This window comes from Somniosus microcephalus, unplaced genomic scaffold (assembly GCF_052327205.1).
Source record: "Somniosus microcephalus isolate GS21.2 unplaced genomic scaffold, FLI_Smic_1.0 unresolved_chr1, whole genome shotgun sequence".
Taxonomy (NCBI): domain Eukaryota; kingdom Metazoa; phylum Chordata; class Chondrichthyes; order Squaliformes; family Somniosidae; genus Somniosus; species Somniosus microcephalus.
In genome coordinates this window covers 48,964,014-48,982,566 of record NW_028225179.1, presented here as the reverse complement: position 1 = coordinate 48,982,566, position 18,553 = coordinate 48,964,014, and the positions used below count along the sequence as shown (strand labels likewise).

General features: G+C 49.9%; 1 protein-coding gene across 1 annotated transcript in view; it reads left to right on the top strand.

The window, feature by feature from the left end:
• LOC147094922 (sulfotransferase 1B1-like) overlaps positions 1-18,553 on the top strand; it is a 104,850-nt gene that overhangs the window by 44,970 nt on the left and 41,327 nt on the right. The window contains exon 5 of the mRNA XM_085974544.1: positions 3,030-3,124. Coding sequence (XP_085830670.1) covers positions 3,030-3,124 — 95 coding nt within the window. The remainder of the gene's footprint in view (positions 1-3,029; positions 3,125-18,553) is intronic.

Below are 18,553 nucleotides of genomic sequence, written 5' to 3'. Positions count from 1 at the left end.
ATCCTGTCACTGTGTGTACCTGTCACTGTGTGTGTGTGTACCTGTCACTGTGTGTGTGTGTGTGTGTCCCTGTCACTTTGTGTGTGTATCCTGTCACTGTGTGTGTGTGTACCTGTTACTCTGTGTGCGTACCTGTCACTGTGTGTGTGTGTACCTGTCACTGTGTGTGTGTGTACCTGTCACTGTGTGCGTGTACCTGTCACTGTGAATGTGTGTACCTGTCACTGTGTGTATGTGTGTCCCTGTCACTGTGTGTGTGTGTACCTGTCACTGTGTGTGTACCTGTCACTGTGTGTGTGTGTACCTGTCACTCTGTGTGTACCTGTCACTGTGTGTGTGTGTGTACCTGTCACTGTGTGAGTGTACCTGTCACTGTGCGTGTGTACCTGACACTGTGCATGTGTGTACCTATCACTGTGTGTGTGTGTACCTGTCACTGTGTGTGTGTGTGTACCTGTCAATGTGTGTGTGTGTATGTCACTGTGTGTGTGTGTATGTCACTGTTTGTGTGTGTACCTGTCACTGTGTGTGTGTGTGTATCTGTCACTGTTTGTGTGTGTACCTGTCACTGTGTGTGTGTATCTGTCACTGTTTGTGTGTGTACCTGTCACTGTGTGTGTGTGTGTGTACCTGTCACTGTGTGTGTGTACCTGTCACTGTGTGTGTGTGTGTGTACCTGTCACTGTGTATGTGTGTGTGTACCTGTCACTGCGTGTGTGTGTATCTGTCACTGTTTGTGTGTGTACCTGTCACTGTGTGTGTGTGTGTACCTGTCACTGTGTGTGTGTACCTGTCACTGTGTGTGTACACCTGTCACTGTGTGTGTGTACTTGTCTGTGTGTGTGTGTGTACCTGTCACTGTGTGTGTTTGTACCTGTCACTGTGTGTGTGTACCTGTCACCATGTGTGTGTGTGTACCTGTCACTCTGTGTGTACCTGTCACTCTGTGTGTGTTACCTGTCACTGTGTGCGTGTACCTGTCATTGTCTGTGTGTGTGTGTACCTGTCACTGTGGGTGTGTTTGTACCTGTCACTGTGTGTGAGTGTACCTGTCACTGTGTGTGTGTGTGTACCTGTCACTGTGGGTGTGTGTGTACCTGTCACTGTGAGTGTGTGTGTGTGTACCTGTCACTGTGTGTGTGTGTAGCTGTCACTGTGTGTGTATCTGTCACTGTGTGTGTGTATCTATTACTGTGGGTGTGTGTACCTGTCACTGTGTGTGTGTACCTGTCACTGTGTGTGTGAACCTGTCACTATGTGTTTGTGTACCTGTCACTATGTGTGTGTACCTGTCACTGTGTGTGTACCTGTCATTGTCTGTGTCTGTACCTGTCACTGTGTGTGTGTGTACCTGTCGATGTGTGTGTGTACCTGTCACTGTGTGTGTGTGTACCTGTCACTGTGTGTGTGTGTACCTGTCAATGTGTGTGTGTACCTGTCACTGTGTGTGTGTGTACCTGTCACTGTGTGTGTGTGTGTACCTGTCACTGTGTGTGTGTGTGGGTGTACCTGTCACTGTGGGTGTACCTGTCACTGTGGGTGTGTGTACCTGTCACTGTGTGTGTGTGTGTGTGTACCTGTGACTGTGTGTGTGTATGAACCTGTCACTGTGGGTGTGTGTGTACCTGTCACTGTGTGTGTGTGTGTGTACCTGTCACTGTGTGTGTGTGTACCTGTCACTATGTGTTTGTGTACCTGTCACTATGTGTGTGTACCTGTCACTGTGTGTGTACCTGTCACTGTGTGTGTGTGTACCTGTCACTGTGTGTGTGTACCTGTCACTGTGTGTGTGTGTAGCTGTCACTGTGTGTGTGTGTACCTGTCACTGTGTGTGTGTGTGTGTACCTGTCACTGTGGGTGTACCTGTCACTGTGGGTGTGTGTACCTGTCACTGTGTGTGTGTGTGTGTGTGTGTGTACCTGTGACTGTGTGTGTGTATGAACCTGTCACTGTGGGTGTGTGTGTACCTGTCACTGTGTGTGTGTGTGTGTACCTGTCACTGTGTGTGTGTGTACCTGTCACTGTGTGTGTGTTTACCTGTCACTGTGTGTGTGTGTACCTGTCACTGTGTGTGTGTGTACCTGTCACTGTGGGTGTGTGTACCTGTCACTGTGTGTGTGTTTACCTGTCATTGTCTGTGTGTGTACCTGTCACTGTGTGTGTGTGTACCTGTCACTGTGTGTGTGTGTACCTGTCACTGTGTGTGTGTACCTGTCACTGTGGTGTTTGTACCTGTCACTGTGTGTGTGTGTCCCTGACACTGTGGGTGTGTGTGTGTGTGTGTGTCCCTGTCACTGTGGGTGTGTGTGTGTACCTGTCACTGTGTGTGTGTATCTGTCAGTGTGTGTGTACCTGTCACTGTGTGTGTGTACCTATTATTGTGGGTGTGTGTACCTGTCACTGTGTGTGTGTTTACCTTTCACTGTGTGTGTGTTTACCTGTCATTGTCTGTGTGTGTACCTGTCACTGTGTGTGTGTGTGTACCTGTCACTGTGTGTGTGTGTACCTGTCACTGTGTGTGTGTACCTGTCACTGTGGTGTTTGTACCTGTCACTGTGTGTGTGTGTCCCTGACACTGTGGGTGTGTGTGTGTACCTGTCACTGTGTGTGTGTGTGTGTCCCTGTCACTGTGGGTGTGTGTGTGTACCTGTCACTGTGTGTGTGTGTACCTGTCACTGTGTGTGTGTGTATCTGTCAGTGTGTGTGTACCTGTCACTGTGTGTGTGTACCTATTATTGTGGGTGTGTGTACCTGTCACTGTGTGTGTGTACCTATTATTGTGGGTGTGTGTACCTGTCACTGTGTGTGTGTGTACCTATTACTGTGGGTGAGTGTACCTGTCACTGTGTGTGTGTACCTGTCACTGTGTGTGTGTGTGTGTACCTGTCACTGAACCTGTGAGGTGCCTGTGTACCTGTGTGGTGCGTGTGAGCAAGCTGTGATCTACCTGTGTGTCGGTTCCTATACTGCTGTGTATATGAAGCTGTGTGGAGATATGGTTACCACTGTCTCTTGCTCTCCCTCTGCAGTTGCTTACGGGCTCTGGCATGACCATGTGAAGGGCTGGTGGGAGAACAAAGGCAGACATTCGATCCTCTACATTTTCTACGAAGACATGAAAGAGGTATTTTCAATTCTAGTCTTTCCGTACCTCATCTTCAGACCCTCCGAATGCGAGCTACAGTCTATCGTGGGCTAGGGACTATTGAAGCGTACGGAAGAGAGGAATAAAACTGGGTGGGATATTAAAGTGTATGGGGAGTGAGCAGTGAGTGGGATGAGACTGGGTGGGATATTAAAGGGTATGGGGAGTGAGCAGTGAGTGGGATTAGACTGGGTGGGATATTAAAGGGTATGGGGAGTGAGCAGTGAGTGGGATGAGACTGGGTGGGATATTAAAGTGTATGGGGAGTGAGCAGTGAGTGGGATTAGACTGGGTGTGATATTAAAGTGTATGGGGAGTGAGCAGTGAGTGGGATTAGATTGGGTGTGATATTAAAGGGTATGGGGAGTGAGGTGGAGAGTGGGATTAGACTGGGTGGGATATTAAAGGGTATGGGGAGTGAGGTGGAGAGTGGGATGAGGCTGGGTGGGATATGAAAGGGTATGGGGAGTGAGGTGGAGAGTGGGATTAGACTGGGTGGGATATTAAAGGGCATGGGGAGTGAGCAGTGAGTGGGATTAGACTGGGTGGGATATTAAAGTGTATGGGGAGTGAGCAGAGAGTGAGATTAGACTGGGTGGGATAGTAAAGTGTATGGGGAGTGAGCAGTGAGTGGGATTAGACTGGGTGGGATATTAAAGGGTATGGGGAGTGAGCAGTGAGTGGGATTAGACTGGGTGGGATATTAAAGGGTATGGGGAGTGAGCGGGAGAGTGGGATTAGACTTGGTGGGATATTAAAGGGTATGGGGAGTGAGAAGTGAGTGTGATTAGACTGGGTGGGATATTAAAGGGTATGGGGAGTGAGCAGTGAGTGGGATTAGACTGGGTGGGATACTAAAGGGTATGGGGAGTGAGCAGGGAGTGGGATTAGACTAGGTGGGATATTAAAGGGTATGGGGAGTGAGCAGTGAGTGGGATTAGACTGGGTGGGATATTAAAGGGTATGGGGAGTGATCAGGGGAGTGGGATTAGACTGGGTGCGATATTAAAGGGTATGGGGAGTGAGCAGTGAGTGGGATTAGACTGGGTGGGATATTAAAGTGTATGGGGAGTGAGCAGTGTGTGGGATTCGACTGCGTGGGATATTAAAAGGTATGGGGAGTGAGGGGAGAGTGGGATTAGACTGGGTGGGATATTAAAGGGTATGGGGAGTGAGCAGTGAGTGGGATTAGACTGATTGGGATATTAAAGTGTATGGGGGTCAGCAGGAGAGTGGGATGAGACTGGATGGGACATTAAAGTGTATGGGGAGTGAGAAGTGAGTGGGATTAGACTGGGTGGGATATTAAAGGGTATGGGGAGTGAGCAGTGAGTGGGATTAGACTGGGTGGGATATTAAAGGGTATGGGGAGTGAGCAGTGAGTGGGATTAGACTGGGTGGGATATTAAAGGGTATGTGGAGTGAGCAGTGAGTGGGATTAGACTGGGTGGGATATTAAAGGGTATGGGGAGTGAGCAGTGAGTGGGATTAGACTGGGTGGGATATTAAAGGGTATCGGGAGTGAGCAGAGAGTGGGATTAGACGGGTGGGATATTAAAGGGTATGGGGAGTGAGCAGTGAGTGGGAGTAGACTGGGTGGGATATTAAAGGGTATGGGGAGTGAGCGGGAGAGTGGGATTAGACTGGGTGGGATATTAAAGGGTATGGGGAGTGAGCAGTGAGTGGGATTAGACTGGGTGGGATATTAAAGGGTATGGGGAGTGAGCAGAGAGTGGGATTAGATGGGGTGGGATATTAAAGGGTATCGGGAGTGAGCAGAGAGTGGGATTAGACGGGCTGGTATATTAAAGGGTATGGGGAGTGAGCAGTGAGTGGGAGTAGACTGGGTGGGATATTAAAGGGTATGGGGAGTGAGCGGGAGAGTGGGATTAGACTGGGTGGGATATTAAAGTGTATGGGGAGTGAGGGGAGTGGGATTAGACTGGGTGGAATATTAAAGGGCATGGGGAGTGAGGAGGGAGTGGGATTAGACTGGGTGGGATATTAAAGGGTATGGGGAGTGAGCAGAGAGCGAGATTAGACTGGGTGGGATAGTAAAGTGTATGGGGAGTGAGCAGTGAGTGGGATTAGACTGGGTGGGATATTAAAGGGTATGGGGAGTGAGCGGGAGAGTGGGATTAGACTGGGCGGGATATTAAAGTGTATGGGGAGTGAGCCGTGAGTGGGATTACACTGGGTGGGATATTAAAGGGTATGGAGAGTGAGCAGTGAGTGGGATTAGACTGGTTGGGATATTAAAGGGTATGTGGAGTGAGCAGTGAGTGGGATTAGACTGGGTGGGATATTAAAGGGTGTGGGGAGTGAGCAGGAGAGTGGGATTAGACTGGCTGGGATATTAAAGGGTATGGGGAGTGAGCAGGGAGTGGGATTAGACTGGGTGGGATATTAAAGGGTATGGGGAGTGAGCAGTGAGTGGGATTAGACTGGGTGGGATACTAAAGGGTATGGGGAGTGAGCAGGGAGTGGGATTAGACTAGGTGGGATATTAAAGGGTATGGGGAGTGAGCAGTGAGTGGGATTAGACTGGGTGGGATATTAAAGGGTATGGGGAGTGATCAGGGGAGTGGGATTAGACTGGGTGCGATATTAAAGGGTATGGGGAGTGAGCAGTGAGTGGGATTAGACTGGGTGGGATATTAAAGTGTATGGGGAGTGAGCAGGAGAGTGGGATTAGACTGGGTGGGATATTAAAGGGTATGGGGAGTGAGAAGTGAGTGGGATTAGACTGGGTGGGATATTAAAGGGTATGGGGAGTGAGCAGGAGAGTGGGATTAGACTAGGTGGGATATTAAAGGGTATGGGGAGTGAGCAGTGAGTGGGATTAGACTGGGTGGGATATTAAAGGGTATGGGGAGTGAGCAGGAGAGTGGGATTAGACTGATTGGGATATTAAAGTGTATGGGGGTCAGCAGGAGAGTGGGATGAGACTGGATGGGACATTAAAGTGTATGGGGAGTGAGAAGTGAGTGGGATTAGACTGGGTGGGATATTAAAGGGTATGGGGAGTGAGCAGTGAGTGGGATTAGACTGGGTGGGATATTAAAGGGTATGGGGAGTGAGCAGTGAGTGGGATTAGACTGGGTGGGATATTAAAGGGTATGGGGAGTGAGCAGTGAGTGGGATTAGACTGGGTGGGATATTAAAGGGTATGGGGAGTGAGCAGTGAGTGGGATTAGACTGGGTGGGATATTAAAGGGTATCGGGAGTGAGCAGAGAGTGGGATTAGACGGGTGGGATATTAAAGGGTATGGGGAGTGAGCAGTGAGTGGGAGTAGACTGGGTGGGATATTAAAGGGTATGGGGAGTGAGCGGGAGAGTGGGATTAGACTGGGTGGGATATTAAAGGGTATGGGGAGTGAGCAGTGAGTGGGATTAGACTGGGTGGGATATTAAAGGGTATGGGGAGTGAGCAGAGAGTGGGATTAGATGGGGTGGGATATTAAAGGGTATCGGGAGTGAGCAGAGAGTGGGATTAGACGGGCTGGTATATTAAAGGGTATGGGGAGTGAGCAGTGAGTGGGAGTAGACTGGGTGGGATATTAAAGGGTATGGGGAGTGAGCGGGAGAGTGGGATTAGACTGGGTGGGATATTAAAGTGTATGGGGAGTGAGGGGAGTGGGATTAGACTGGGTGGAATATTAAAGGGCATGGGGAGTGAGGAGGGAGTGGGATTAGACTGGGTGGGATATTAAAGGGTATGGGGAGTGAGCAGAGAGCGAGATTAGACTGGGTGGGATAGTAAAGTGTATGGGGAGTGAGCAGTGAGTGGGATTAGACTGGGTGGGATATTAAAGGGTATGGGGAGTGAGCGGGAGAGTGGGATTAGACTGGGCGGGATATTAAAGTGTATGGGGAGTGAGCCGTGAGTGGGATTACACTGGGTGGGATATTAAAGGGTATGGAGAGTGAGCAGTGAGTGGGATTAGACTGGTTGGGATATTAAAGGGTATGTGGAGTGAGCAGTGAGTGGGATTAGACTGGGTGGGATATTAAAGGGTGTGGGGAGTGAGCAGGAGAGTGGGATTAGACTGGGTGGGATATTAAAGGGTATGGGGAGTGAGCAGGGAGTGGGATTAGACTGGGTGGGATATTAAAGGGTATGGGGAGTGAGCAGTGAGCGGGATTAGACTGGGTGGGATATTAAAGGGTATGGGGAGTGAGCGGGAGAGTGGGATTAGACTGGGTGGGATATTAAAGGGTATGGGGAGTGTGATAAAAATGATAACTTCCGGGAAGTTATGTCATCACTTCCTGTGAACTATGAACTATGAACTGTGTACATACCTCACTTCCTGTCAATGTCACTTCCTGTTGGACTGGTATAAATACTGGTCTGTTCAGTATTGTAAGAGGCTTCTACCAGAGGCATGGTAAAGACCTCTCTTGTGTATATAGTGTGTTTATAAGTTACTTAAAGCTTACTTTAAAGTTACTTGATGGTAAGTCTCCTTTTTCTTACATCAGGGAGTGAGCAGTGAGTGGGATTAGACTGGGTGGGATATTAAAGTGTATGGGGAGTGAGCAGAGAGTGAGATTAGACTGGGTGGGATATTAAAGGGTATAGGGAGTGAGCAGTGAGTGGGATTAGACTGGGTGGGATATTAAAGGGTATGGGGAGTGAGCAGTGAGCAGTGAGTGGGATTAGACTGGGTGGGATACTAAAGGGTATGGGGAGTGAGCAGGGAGTGGGATTAGACTGGATGGGATATTAAAGGGTATGGGGAGTGAGCAGTGAGTGGGATTAGACTGGGTGGGATATTAAAGGGTATGGGGAGTGATCAGGGGAGTGGGATTAGACTGGGTGGGATATTAAAGGCTATAGGGAGTGAGCAGTGAGTGGGATTAGACTGGGTGGGATATTGAAGGCTATGGGGAGTGAGAAGTGAGTGGGATTAGACTGATTGGGATATTAAAGTGTATGGGGAGTGAGCAGGAGAGTGGGATTAGACTGGGTGGGATATTAAAGGGTATGTGGAGTGAGCAGTGAGTGGGATTAGACTGGGTGGGATATTAAAGGGTGTGGGGAGTGAGTAGGAGAGTGGGATTAGACTGGCTGGGATATTAAAGGGTATGGGGAGTGAGCAGCGAGTGGGATTAGACTGGGTGGGATATTAAAGGGCATGGGGAGTGAGCGGGAGAGTGGGATTAGACTGGGTGGGATATTAAAGGGTATGGGGAGTGAGCAGTGAGTGGGATTAGACTGGGTGGGATATTAAAGGGTATGGGGAGTGATCAGGGGAGTGGGGTTAGACTGGGTGGGATATTAAAGGGTATGGGGAGTGAGGGGGAGTGTGGGATTCGACTGGGTGGGATATTAAAGGGTATGGGGAGTGAACAGGAGAGTGGGATTAGGCTGGGTGGGATATTCAAGGGTATGGGGAACGAGCAGGAGACTGGGATTAGACTGGGTGGGATATTAAAGGGTATGGGGAGTGAGCAGGAGAGTGGGATTAGAATGCGTGGGATATTAAAGGGTATGGGGAGTGAGCAGTGAGTGGGATGAGACTGGGTGGGATATTAAAGGGTATGGGGAGTGAGCAGGAGAGTGGGATTAGACTGGGTGGGATATTAAAGGGTGTGGGGAGTGAGCGGGAGAGTGGGATTAGACTGGGTGGGATATTAAAGGGTATGGGGAGTGAGCAGTGAGTGGGATTAGACTGGGTGGGATATTAAAGGGTATGGGGAGTGAGGCGAGAGTGGGATTAGACTGGGTGGGATATTAAAGGGTATGGGGAGTGAGCGGGAGAGTGGGATTAGACTGGGTGGGATATTAAAGGGTATGGGGAGTGAGCAGTGAGTGGGATTAGACTGGGTGGGATATTAAAGGGTATGGGGAGTGAGCAGTGAGTGGGGTTAGACTGGGTGGGATATTAAAGGGTATGGGGAGTGGGGGAGTGTGGGATTCGACTGGGTGGGATATTAAAGGGTATGGGGAGTGAGGGGAGTGTGGGACTAGACTGGGTGGGACATTAAAGGGTATGGGGAGTGAGCAGGAGTGTGGGATTAGACTGGGTGGGATATTAAAGGGTATGGGGAGTGAGCATTGAGTGGGATTAGACTGGATGGGATATTAAAGGGTATGGGGAGTGAGGAGTAGAGTGGGATTAGACTGGGTGGGATATTAAAGGGAATGGGGGGTGAGCAGTGAGTGGGATTAGACTGGGTGGGATACTAAAGGGTATGGGGAGTGAGCAGGGAGTGGGATTAGACTGGGTGGGATATTGAAGTGTATGGGGAGTGAGCAGGAGAGTGGGAGTAGACTGGGTGTGATATTAAAGGGTATGGGGAGTGAGCCGTGAGTGGGATTAGACTGGGTGGGATATTAAAGGGGATGGGGAGTGAGCAGGAGAGTGGGATTAGTCTGGGTGGTGTATTAAAGGGTATGGGGAGTGAGCAGTGAGTGGGATTAGACTGATTGGGATATTCAAGTGTATGGGGAGTCAGCAGTGAGTGGGAATAGACTGAGTGGGATATTAAAGGGTATGGGGAGTGAGCAGTGAGTGGGATTAGACTGGGTGGGATATTAAAGGGTATGGGGAGTGAGCAGTGAGCGGGATTAGACTGGGTGGGATATTGAAGGGTATGGGGAGTGAGCGGGAGAGTGGGATTAGAATGCGTGGGATATTAAAGGGTATGGGGAGTGAGCAGTGAGTGGGATTAGACTGGGTGGGATATTGAAGTGTATGGGGAGTGACCAGTGAGTGGGATTAGCCTGGGTGGGATATTAAAGGTTATGGGGAGTGAGCAGGAGAGTGGGATTAGACTGGATGGGATATTAAAGGGTATGGGGAGTGAGGGGAGAGATGGATTAGACTGATTGGGATATTAAAGTGTATGGGGAGTGAGCAGTGAGTGGGATTAGACTGGGTGGGATATTAAAGGGTATGGGGAGTGAGCAGGAGAGTGGGATTAGACTGGGTGGGATATTAAAGGGTATGGGGAGTGAGCAGTGAGTGGGATTAGACTGGATGGGATATTAAAGGGTATGGGGAGTGAGCAGTGAGTGGGATTAGACTGGGTGGGATATGAAAGGGTATGGGGAGTGAGCAGGAGAGTGGGATGAGACTGGGTGGGATATTAAAGGGTATGGGAGGTTTGCAGTGAGTGGGATTAGATTGGGTGGGATATTAAAGGGTGTGGGGAGTGAGCAGTGAGTGGGATTAGACTGGGTGGGATATTAAAGGGTATGGGGAGTGAGCAGGAGAGTGGGATTAGACTGGGTGGGATATTAAAGGGTATGGGGAGTGAGCAGTGAGTGGGATTAGACTGGGTGGGATATTAAAGGGTATGGGGAGTGTGCAGGAGAGTGGGATTAGACTGGGTGGGATATTAAAGGGTATGGGGAGTGAGCGGTGAGTGGGATTAGACTGGGTGGGATATTAAAGGGTATGGGGAGTGAGCAGGAGAGTGGGATTAGACTGGGTGGGATATTAAAGGGTATGGGGAGTCAGCAGTGAGTGGGATTAGACCGGGTGGGATATTGAAGGGTATGGGGAGTGAGCAGTGAGTGGGATTAGACTGGGTGGGATATTAAAGGGTATGGGGAGTGAGCAGGAGAGTGGGATTAGACTGGGTGGGATATTAAAGGGTGTGGGGAGTGAGCAGTGAGTGGGATTAGACGGGGTGGGATATTAAAGGGTATGGGGAGTGAGCAGTGAGTGGGATTAGACTGGGTGGGATATTAAAGGGTATGGGGAGTGAGCAGGAGAGTGGGATTAGACTGGGTGGGATATTAAAGGGTGTGGGGAGTGAGCAGTGAGTGGGATTAGACGGGGTGGGATATTAAAGGGTATGGGGAGTGAGCAGTGAGCGGGATTAGACTGGGTGGGATATTAAAGGGTATGGGGAGTGAGCGGGAGAGTGGGATTAGACTGGGTGGGATATTAAAGGGTATGGGGAGTGAGCAGTGAGCGGGATTAGACTGGGTGGGATATTAAAGGGTATGGGGAGTGAGCAGTGAGTGGGATTAGACTGGGTGGGATATTAAAGGGTATGGGGAGTGAGCAGTGAGTGGGATTAGACTGGGTGGGATATTAAAGGGCATGGGGAGTGAGCAGGAGAGTGGGATTAGACTGGGTGGGATATTAAAGGCTATGGGGAGTGAGCAGGAGAGTGGGATTAGACTGGGTGGGATATTAAAGGCTATGGGGAGTGAGCAGGAGTGTGGGATTAGACTGGGTGGGATATTAAAGTGTATGGGGAGTGAGCAGTGAGTGGGATTAGACTGGGTGGAATATTAAAGTGTATGGGGAGTGAGCAGGAGAGTGGGATTAGACTGGGTGGGATATTTCAGGGTACGGGGAGTGAGCAGTGAGTTGGATTAGACAGGGTGGGATATTAAAGGGTATGGGGAGTGAGCAGTGAGTGGGATTAGACTGGGTGGGATATTAAAGGGTGTGGGGAGTGAGCAGTGAGGGGGATTACACTGGGTGGGATATTAAAGGGTATGGGGGGTGAGCAGTGAGTGGGATTAGACTGGGTGGGATATTGAAGGGTATGGGGAGTGAGCAGTGAGTGGGATTAGACTGGATGGGATATTAAAGGGTATGGGGGGTGAGCAGTGAGTGGGATTAGACTGGGTGGGATATTAAAGGGTAGGGGGAGTGAGCAGTGAGTGGGATTAGACTGGGTGGGATATTGAAGGGTATGGGGAGTGAGCAGTGAGTGGGATTAGACTGGATGGGATATTAAAGGGTATGGGGGGTGAGCAGTGAGTGGGATTAGACTGGGTGGGATATTAAAGCGTATGGGGGGTGAGCAGTGAGTGGGATTAGACTGGGTGGGATATTAAAGGGTATGGGGAGTGAGTGGGAGAGTGGGATTAGACTGGGTGGGATATTAAAGGGTATGGGGAGTGAGCAGTGAGTGGGATTAGACTGGGTGGGATATTAAAGGGTATGGGGAGTGAGCAGTTAGTGGGATTAGATTGGGTGGGATATTAAAATATATGGAGATTGAGGGGAGAGTGGGATTAGACTGGGTGGGATATCAAAGGGTATGGGGAGTGAGCAGTGAGTGGGATTAAACTGGGTGGGATATTAAAGGGTATGGGGAGTGAGCAGTGAGTGGGGTTAGACTGGGTGGGATATTAAAGTGTATGGGGAGCGAGCAGTGAGTAGGATTAGACTGGTTGGGATATTAAATGGTATGGGAAGTGAGCAGTGAGTGGGATTAGACTGGGTGGGATATTAAAGGGTATGGGGAATAAGCAGGAGAGAGGGGTTAGACTGGGTTGGATATTAAAATGTATGGGGAGTGAGCAGAGAGTGGGATTAGACTGGGTGGGATATTAAAGCGTATGGGGAGTGAGCAGGAGAGTGGGATTAGACTGGGCGGGATATTAAAGGGTATGGGGAGTGGGCGGGAGAGTGGGATTAGACTGGGCGGGATATTAAAGGGTATGGGGAGTGAGCAGTGAGTGGGATTAGACTGGGTGGGATATTAAAGGGTATGGGGAGTGAGCAGGAGAGTGGGATTAGACTGGGTGGGATATTAAAGGGCATGGGGAGTGAGCAGGAGAGTGGGATTAGACTGGGTGGGATATTGAAGTGTATGGGGAGTGAGCAGTGAGTGGGATTAGACTGGGTGCGATATTTAAGGGTACGGGGAGTGAGCAGTGAGTTGGATTAGACAGGGTGGGATATTAAAGGGTATGGGGAGTGAGCAGTGAGTGGGATTACACTGGGTGGGATATTAAAGGGTATGGGGAGTGAGCAGGGGTGTGGGATTAGACTGGGTGGTATATTAAAGGGTATGGGGAGTGAGCAGTGAGTGGGATTAGACTGGGTGGGATATTGAAGGGTATGGGGGGTGAGCAGTGAGTGGGATTAGACTGGGTGGGATATTAAAGCGTATGGGGGGTGAGCAGTGAGTGGGATTAGACTGGGTGGCATATTAAAGTGTATGGGGAGTGAGCACTGAGTGGGATTAGGCTGGGTGGGATATTAAAGGGTATGGGGAGTGAGCGGGAGAGTGGGATTAGACTGGGTGGGATATTAAAGGGTATGGGGAGTGAGCGGGAGAGTGGGATTAGACTGGGTGGGATATTAAAGGGTATGGGGGGTGAGCAGTGAGTGGGTTTAGACTGGGTGGGATATTAAAGGGTATGGGGGGTGAGCAGTGAGTGGGATTAGACTGGGTGTGATATTAAAGGGAATGGGGGTGAGCAGTGAGTGGGATTAGACTGGGTGGGATATTAAAGGGTATGGGGAATGAGCAGGAGAGTGGGATTAGACTGGGTGAGCTATTAAAGGGTATGGGGAGTGAGCAGTGAGTGGGATTAGACTGGGTGGGATATTAAAGGGTATGGGGAATGAGCAGGAGAGTGGGATTAGACTGGGTGAGATATTAAAGGGTATGGGGAGTGAGCAGTGAGTGGGATTAGACTTGGGATATTAAAGGGTATGGGGAGTGAGCGGGAGAGTGGGATTAGACTGGGTGGGATATTAAAGGGTATGGGGAGTGAGCAGTGAGTGGGATTAGATTGTTTGGGATATTAATGGGTACAGGGAGTGAGGAGGAGAGTGGGATTAGACTGGGTGGGATATTAAAGGGTATGGGGAGTGAGCAGTGTGTGCGATTAGACTGGGTGGGATATTAAAGGCTATGGGGAGTGAGCAGTGAGTGGGATTAGACTGGGTGGGATATTAAAGGGTATGGGGAGTGAGCAGTGAGTGGGATTAGACTGGGTGGGATATTAAAGGGTATGGGGAGTGAGCAGTGAGTGGACTAGATTGGGTGGGATATTCAAATATATGGAGATTGAGGGGAGAGTGGGATTAGACTGGGTGGGATATTAAAGGGTATGGGGAGCGAGCAGTGAGTGGGATTAGACTGGTTGGGATATGAAATGGTATGGGAAGTGAGCAGCGAGTGGGATTAGACTGGGTGGGATATTAAAGGGGATGGGGAGTGAGCAGGAGTGGGATTAGACTGGGCGGGATATTAAAGGGTATGGGTAGTGAGCAGTGAGTGGGATTAGACTGGGTGGGATATTAAAGGGCATGGGGAGTGAGCAGGAGAGTGGGATTAGACTGGGTGGGATATTGAAGGCTATGGGGAGTGAGCAGGAGAGTGGGATTAGACTGGGTGCGATATTAAAGTGTATGGGGAGTGAGCAGGAGAGTGGGTTAGACTGGGTGGGATATTAAATTGTATGGGGAGTGAGCAGGAGAGTGGGATTAGACTGGGTGTGATATTAAAGGGTACGGGGAGTGGGCAGTGAGTGGGATTACACTGGGTGGGATACTAAAGGGTATGGGGAGTGAGCAGGGAGTGGGATTAGACTGGGTGGGATGTTAAAGGGTATGGGGAGTGAGCAGGAGAGTGGGATTAGACTGGGTGGGATATTAAAGGGTATGGGGAGTGAGCAGTGAGTGGGATTAGGCTGGGTGGGATATTAAAGGGTATGGAGAGTGAGCGGGAGAGTGGGATTAGACTGGGTGGGATATTAAAGGGTATGGGGAGTGCGCAGGAGAGTGGGATTAGACTGGGTGGGATATTAAAGGGTATGGGGAGTGAGCAGGAGAGTGGGATTAGACTGGGTGGGATATTAAATTGTATTGGGAGTGAGCAGGAGACTGGGATTAGACTGGGTGAGATATTAAAGGGTATGGGGAGTGAGCAGTGAGTGGGATTAGACTGGGTGGGATATTAAAGGGTATGGGGAGTGAGCGGGAGAGTGGGATTAGACTGGGTGGGATATTAAAGGGTATGGGGAGTGAGCAGTGAGTGGGATTAGACTGGGTGGGATATTGAAGGGTATGGGGAGTGAGCGGGATAGTGGGATTAGACTGGGTGAGATATTAAATTGTATGGGGAGTGAGCGGGAGAGTGGGATTAGACTGGTTGGGATATTAAATGGTATGGGGAGTGAGCAGTGAGTGGGATTAGACTGGGTGGGGTATTAAAGGGTATGGGGAGTGAGCAGTGAGTGGGATTAGACTGGATGGGATATTAAAGGGTATGGAGAGTGAGCAGGAGAGCGGGATTAGACTGGGTGGGATATTAAAGGGTATGGGGAGCAAGCAGGAGAGCGGGATTAGACTGGGTGGGATATTAAAGGGTATGGGGAGTCAGAAGTGAGTGGGATTAGACTGGGTGGGATATTAAAGGGTATGGGGAGTGAGCAGTGAGTGGGATTAGACTGGGTGGGATATCAAAGGGTATGGGGAGTGAGCAGTGAGTGGGATTAGACTAAGTGCGATATTAAAGGGTATGGGGAGTGAGCAGGAGAGTGGGATTAGACTGGGTGGGATATTAAAGTGTATGGGGAGTGAGCAGTGAGTTGGGTTAGACTGGGTGGGATATTAAAGGGTATGGGGGGTGAGCAGAGAGTGGGATTAGACTGGATGGGATATTAAATGGTATGGGGAGTGAGCAGTGAGTTGGGTTAGACTGGGTGGGATTTTAAAGGGTATGGGGAGTGAGCAGTGAGTGGGATTAGACTGGGTGGGATATTAAAGTGTATGGGGAGTGAGCAGGAGAGTGGGATTAGACTGGGTGGGATATTAAAGGGTATGGGGAGTGAGCAGTGAGTGGGATTAGACTGGGTGGGATATTAAAGGGTATGGGGAGTGAGCAGTGAGTGGGATTAGACTGGGTGGGATATTAAAGTGTATGGGGAGTGAGCAGGAGAGTGGGATTAGACTGGGTGGGATATTAAAGGGTATGGGGAGTGAGCAGTGTGTGGGATTAGACTGGGTGGGATATTAAAGGGTATGGGGAGTGAGCAGTCAGTGGGATTAGACTGGGTGGGATATTAAAGGGTATGGGGAGTGAGCAGTGAGTGGGATTAGATTGGGTGGGATATTAAAATATATGGAGATTGAGGGGAGAGTGGGATTAGACTGGGTGGGATATCAAAGGGTATGGGGAGTGAGCAGTGAGTGGGATTAGACTGGTTGGGATATTAAATGGTATGGGAAGTGAGCAGTGAGAGGGATTAGACTGGGTGGGATATTAAAGGGTATGGGGAATGAGCAGGAGAGAGGGGTTAGACTGGGTTGGATATTAAAGGGTATGGGGAGTGAGCAGTGAGTGGGATTAGACTGGGTGGGATATTCAAGTGTCTGGGGAGTGACTGGGAGAGTGGGATTAGACTGGGTGGGATATTAATGGGTATGGGGAGTGAGCAGTGAGTGGGATTAGGCTGGGTGGGATATTAAAGGGTATGGGGAGTGAGGAGGAGAGTGGGATTAGACTGGGTGGGATATTAAAGGGTGTGGGGAGTGAGCAGTGAGTGGGATTAGACTGGGTGGGATATTAAAGGGTATGGGGAGTGAGGAGGAGAGTGGGATTAGACTGGGTGGGATATTAAAGGGTATGGGGAGTGAGCAGTGAGTGGGATTAGACTGGGTGGGATTTTAAAGGGTATGGGGAGTGAGCAGGAGAGGGGGATTAGACTGGGTGGGATATTAAAAGGTATGGGGAGTGAGCAGTGAGTGGGATTAGACTGGGTGGGATATTAAAGGATATGGGGAATGACCAATGAATGGGATTAGACTGGGTGGGATATTAAAGGGTATGGGGAATGAGCAGGAGAGTGGGATTAGACTGGGCGGGATATTAAAGGGTATGGGGAGTGAGCAGTGAGTGGGATTAGACTGGGTGGGACATTAAAGGGTATGGGGAGTGAGGGGGAGAGTGGGATTAGACTGGGTGGGATATTAAAAGGTATGGGGAGTGAGCAGTGAGTGGGATTAGACTGGGTGGTATATTAAAGGGTATGGGGAGTGAGCAGGAGAGTGGGATTTGACTGGGTGGGATATTAAAGGGTATGGGAAGTGAGCAGTGAGTGGGATTAGACTGGGTGGGATACTAAAGGGTATGGGGAGTGAGCAGGGGAGTGGGATTGGACTTGGTGGGATATTAAAGGGTATGGGGAGTGAGCAGGAGAGTGGGATTAGACTGGGTGGGATATTAAATTGAATTGGGAGTGAGCAGGAGACTGGGATTAGACTGGGTGAGATATTAAAGGGATGGGGAGTGAGCAGTGAGTGGGATTAGACTTGGGATATTAAAGGGTATGGGGGGTGAGCAGTGAGTGGGATTAGACTGGGTGGGATATTAAAGGGTATGGGGAGTGAGCGGGACAGTGGGATTAGACTGGGTGAGATATTAAATTGTATGGGGAGTGAGCGGGAGAGTGGGATTAGACTGGTTGGGATATTAAATGGTATGGGGAGTGAGCAGTGAGTGGGATTAGACTGGGTGGGATATTAAAGGGTATGGGGCGTGAGGGGGAGAGTGGGATTAGACTGGGTGGGATCTTAAAGGGTATGGGGAGTGAGGGGGAGAGTGGGATTAGACTGGGTGGGATATTAAATGGTATGGGGAGTGAGCAGTGGGTGGGATTAGACTGGGTGGGGTATTAAAGGGTATGGGGAGTGAGCAGTGAGTGGGATTAGACTGGATGGGATATTAAAGGGTATGGGGAGTGAGCAGGAGAGCGGGATTAGACTGGGTGGGATATTAAAGGGTATGGGGAGCAAGCAGGAGAGCGGGATTAGACTGGGTGGGATATTAAAGGGTATGGGGAGTCAGAAGTGAGTGGGATTAGACTGGGTGGGATATTAAAGGGTATGGGGAGTGAGCAGTGAGTGGGATTAGACTGGGTGGGATATCAAAGGGTATGGGGAGTGAGCAGTGAGTGGGATTAGACTAAGTGCGATATTAAAGGGTATGGGGAGTGAGCAGGAGAGTGGGTTTAGACTGGGTGGGATATTAAAGTGTATGGGGAGTGAGCAGTGAGTTGGGTTAGACTGGGTGGGATATTAAAGGGTATGGGGGGTGAGCAGAGAGTGGGATTAGACTGGATGGGATATTAAATGGTATGGGGAGTGAGCAGTGAGTTGGGTTAGACTGGGTGGGATTTTAAAGGGTATGGGGAGTGAGCAGTGAGTGGGATTAGACTGGGTGGGATTATAAAGGGTATGGGGAGTGAGCAGTGAGTGGGATTAGACTGGGTGGGATATTAAAGTGTATGGGGAGTGAGCAGTGAGTGGGATTAGACTGGGTGGGATATTAAAGTGTATGGGGAGTGAGCAGGAGAGTGGGATTAGACTGGGTGGGATATTAAAGGGTATGGGGAGTGAGCAGTGTGTGGGATTAGACTGGGTGGGATATTAAAGGGTATGGAGAGTGAGCAGTGAGTGGGATTAGACTGGTTGGGATATTAAAGGGTATGTGGAGTGAGCAGTGAGTGGGATTAGACTGGGTGGGATATTAAAGGGTGTGGGGAGTGAGCAGGAGAGTGGGATTAGACTGGGTGGGATATTAAAGGGTATGGGGAGTGAGCAGGGAGTGGGATTAGACTGGGTGGGATATTAAAGGGTATGGGGAGTGAGCAGTGAGCGGGATTAGACTGGGTGGGATATTAAAGGGTAT